Source organism: Scomber scombrus, chromosome 11, assembly GCF_963691925.1.
Source record: "Scomber scombrus chromosome 11, fScoSco1.1, whole genome shotgun sequence".
Lineage (NCBI taxonomy): Eukaryota > Metazoa > Chordata > Actinopteri > Scombriformes > Scombridae > Scomber > Scomber scombrus.
The window spans coordinates 29,550,708-29,553,707 of record NC_084980.1 but is presented as its reverse complement, the minus strand read 5'-3'; the positions used below and the strand labels follow the sequence as shown (position 1 = coordinate 29,553,707).

The window sequence follows — 3,000 nt, the reverse complement described above, 5'->3', positions numbered from 1 at the left end:
TTTAAAAAACACAGTCAAACACTGAAGGTTCATCTAAATATAAACATTTTAATGTCTGATTTATCTTTTTTCTTGACTGTTTTTTATTGTATTTTATTTCATTATTAATTTTCCCCCTTTTGTTATTTCTTTGTCTTTGTCTAAAGAAAGGAGCAGATCCATATTTCAAGATAATTGTCCCGATTGTAATCCAAATATATTGAAGAAAAGTGGAATCAGTGCCTAGAAAGATGTAATACTACAGGTTTAAATGTTTATTTCAATAGAAAAATCATCTAATGACACAGTGTAACAGTGAAAGTTCATGTAAATATAAACATTTGAATGTCTCTGATCAGAACAGACTTTCAAATTCATGTAAAATTGTCATAAATTATTCTTTCTTTTCATTTTCCCCTTTAGTCATTTTTTTTGTTTAATACTTTTCTTAATAATTTTGTGTTTTCCTTCAGTTTTTATGTAATTTCTGGTTTTGTGGATCTACTTTTCAGATGTAATAAACCTTCTGCTGATTTTTAATTACTTGATCATTGATGTCATCAATTACGCTCTGATGAACGATTCACTGGGAAATTTGTCAGCCTATTAATGTAGTTGCTAAACACATTTTTACAGACATTTTGACACATTCAGCATCAAATTTGAGTGAGTTTGAGCAAATGTGCCAATTCTGCACAGGAGCAGATCCATATTTCAAGATAATATACCAGATTATAATGCAAATATTTTGAATAAAAGTGAAATCAGTGCCTGGAAAGTCGTAATTCTACTGGTTAAAATGTGTTAAAAAATGAGTTTTCTGTGTACAAAGTAATGAAAAACTGAAAAAAAGCACTCAGACTGGTTTGCATTTCTGGAACCTGGTCGTAAAATAACCTGCTGTGTTCATACATGTAGCATGTGCAGTAAACTCAACACAGTAAAAGAAAACAACCTGCCAATCAAATTCACACCAGTGAGCTCAACCTTCACTGTCTGCAGCTGGTCATAAATCTCTTTTTTCTCTGACAGGATATCCGAGGGCAGCGTCACTGTAATCACTGCATACCTCGAGTGTGTGACAGCTCGGCACAAAATGTCTCATATTAAAACTGTTCAGGCAGTTTCGACTTGTTCAGGAAGGCCGTGAACTCCTGCGAATCCTCGTCTCTCAACCTGTTCTCTGAGATCCATCTACTCACTTATCTGCCCGCGTCTAGACGGCTATCTCTGCTGTTATGTAACGATTGGGCAACCTCAGCCATGCGTGACAGATTCCTGTGTAGATCTTTTTTTAAAGAAGGCGGCATAGCCTGACAGACAACATCACTGCTGATACCGCAAGACTGGAAGAACAGTCTCTTTTATCAGATCTGATGTTTTCAATCTAAACACAGATACTAGAGCCAAACAACCTGAACATCAGTTTAGCTTCAACAATCAGTCCATTGACAGAAAATGAATCTAATTCGTTGACTGTTTTGAGCCAGAAACTCAGATGACACTCAATTCTACCCACTGCACCTTTAAATTAAACAGAGAAAGCTAATTAGACCATTTTGAGAGTAATTGTCTATCATATTCCTTTGAATCTTCCAATGCAATCTCCTAAAAAAGTGTAATATTTAAGCTGTGTAGAAAGATTATCATTGGTGCACCCCATATTACTTCATATTTCCCAGATTTAGACTCATCTGGTTCAGCATCGTTCTTTTTGAGTTCTTCAAATGCTCAACAAGAGCCATTAACAAACTAAACTGACATTGCAGAGCAGTCCAAAAAGCTTCAGCCAGTCTGACAATCATAGTCATCGAGTGTGTTGAAGCTTTTTTGGGAAACTTACATAGATGTGTCTCTGCTGGTAGCGCAGGAAGAGGTTGTTCATGATGGCGCCATCATGAAGGTCCTCCAGTGTCGCCATGTCCTCCACCCCTCTCATGCTGCTGTGGTGCATCGGCTGCACCTTCTGTCTGGTCAAGGCATTCTGCTTGTAGGTGTAGACCTGGAGATAGTGGGAAATATAAATAGAGAGCTGTGAGCAACATCAAAAACGATCAGACTGTGAGTGAGTTGAAGCTTTTTTGACGGTAACAGAACATGAATTGAAGGAGTTGGGTTGAATTCAAGGAGGTAAGATCTCAGTGTTAAGGGACAAAAGTCGGTCAGTATGTATCAGTTTGTTTATATGCAAAAGAAATATGAGTTGAAACAAAGAAATCTCAATAGTGAAGCTGTCAAAATTAACTTAAGTCTGACTGTGACTTGCTGGTTTTACAGTTAATAACAAGATCATTGTTTTAACTGCTGCATTTCTTTCCATTTGTTACTTTTCACTTGAAATCAGCTTGAAGTTCATCTGTGTGGCAAAACTTTAACAAAATAACTGTGAAAGAATTACAAAGTTATAAATCTGTAAACTAAAACTATTAATTAGACATGTAGAAGATCCCGAAATCGGACAACAGAGCAAACGGCAAAAACCACTTCAAGTGCTACCAATGGCTGCAAGATGCTCCAACTGGCTTCCATTCAAAGCATCAACCTCTCTCTAGAAAAACTCCACAAATGTCCAATGTTTTCCTTTCAACAAGGTCTCAGTCAGTACTGCCAGGCCCTTGAATAAGTACAATTTTTGTTAGCTTAGGTCCAAGGTTACAGTGTGTTGTCTTTCACAACACTCAGCAATCATTATGTGGAAGCTCCTGGCTCCAAACAGTAAAGATGGTGCCGACCATAAGCTGCAACTCTGGGCTTCAAACCAGCTCCAATGAAACCATAGACTGTATATAAGAAATGGACGTAACATCTGTGACGTCACCCATTGGTTTGAAAATTTCAGGTGCATGCTGGGAAAAATAAAAACAGGGATTCTACTAATATGGGCATCAGGAGGAGCATGAGGCGCCCTCCTGAACCTGTGAACCAATCAACCTGTCAATCACGACGTAGCCACGCCCTAATGCATACCCTGCTTTATCGTCACATATAAAATCAGGGAGGCCAAAATGTCCCAAATGAACA

The 3,000-nt window shown here is 37.8% G+C and overlaps 1 protein-coding gene across 1 annotated transcript in view; it reads right to left on the bottom strand.

Moving 5' to 3' along the window:
* Nucleotides 1–1,982, bottom strand: part of myo10 (myosin X) — a gene marked incomplete in the record, with an annotated part of 99,484 nt that extends 97,502 nt beyond the window's left edge. The window contains 1 exon segment of the mRNA XM_062429709.1: nucleotides 1,823–1,982. Coding sequence (XP_062285693.1) covers nucleotides 1,823–1,933 — 111 coding nt within the window.
* Between the last annotated feature and the right edge of the window lie 1,018 nt (nucleotides 1,983–3,000).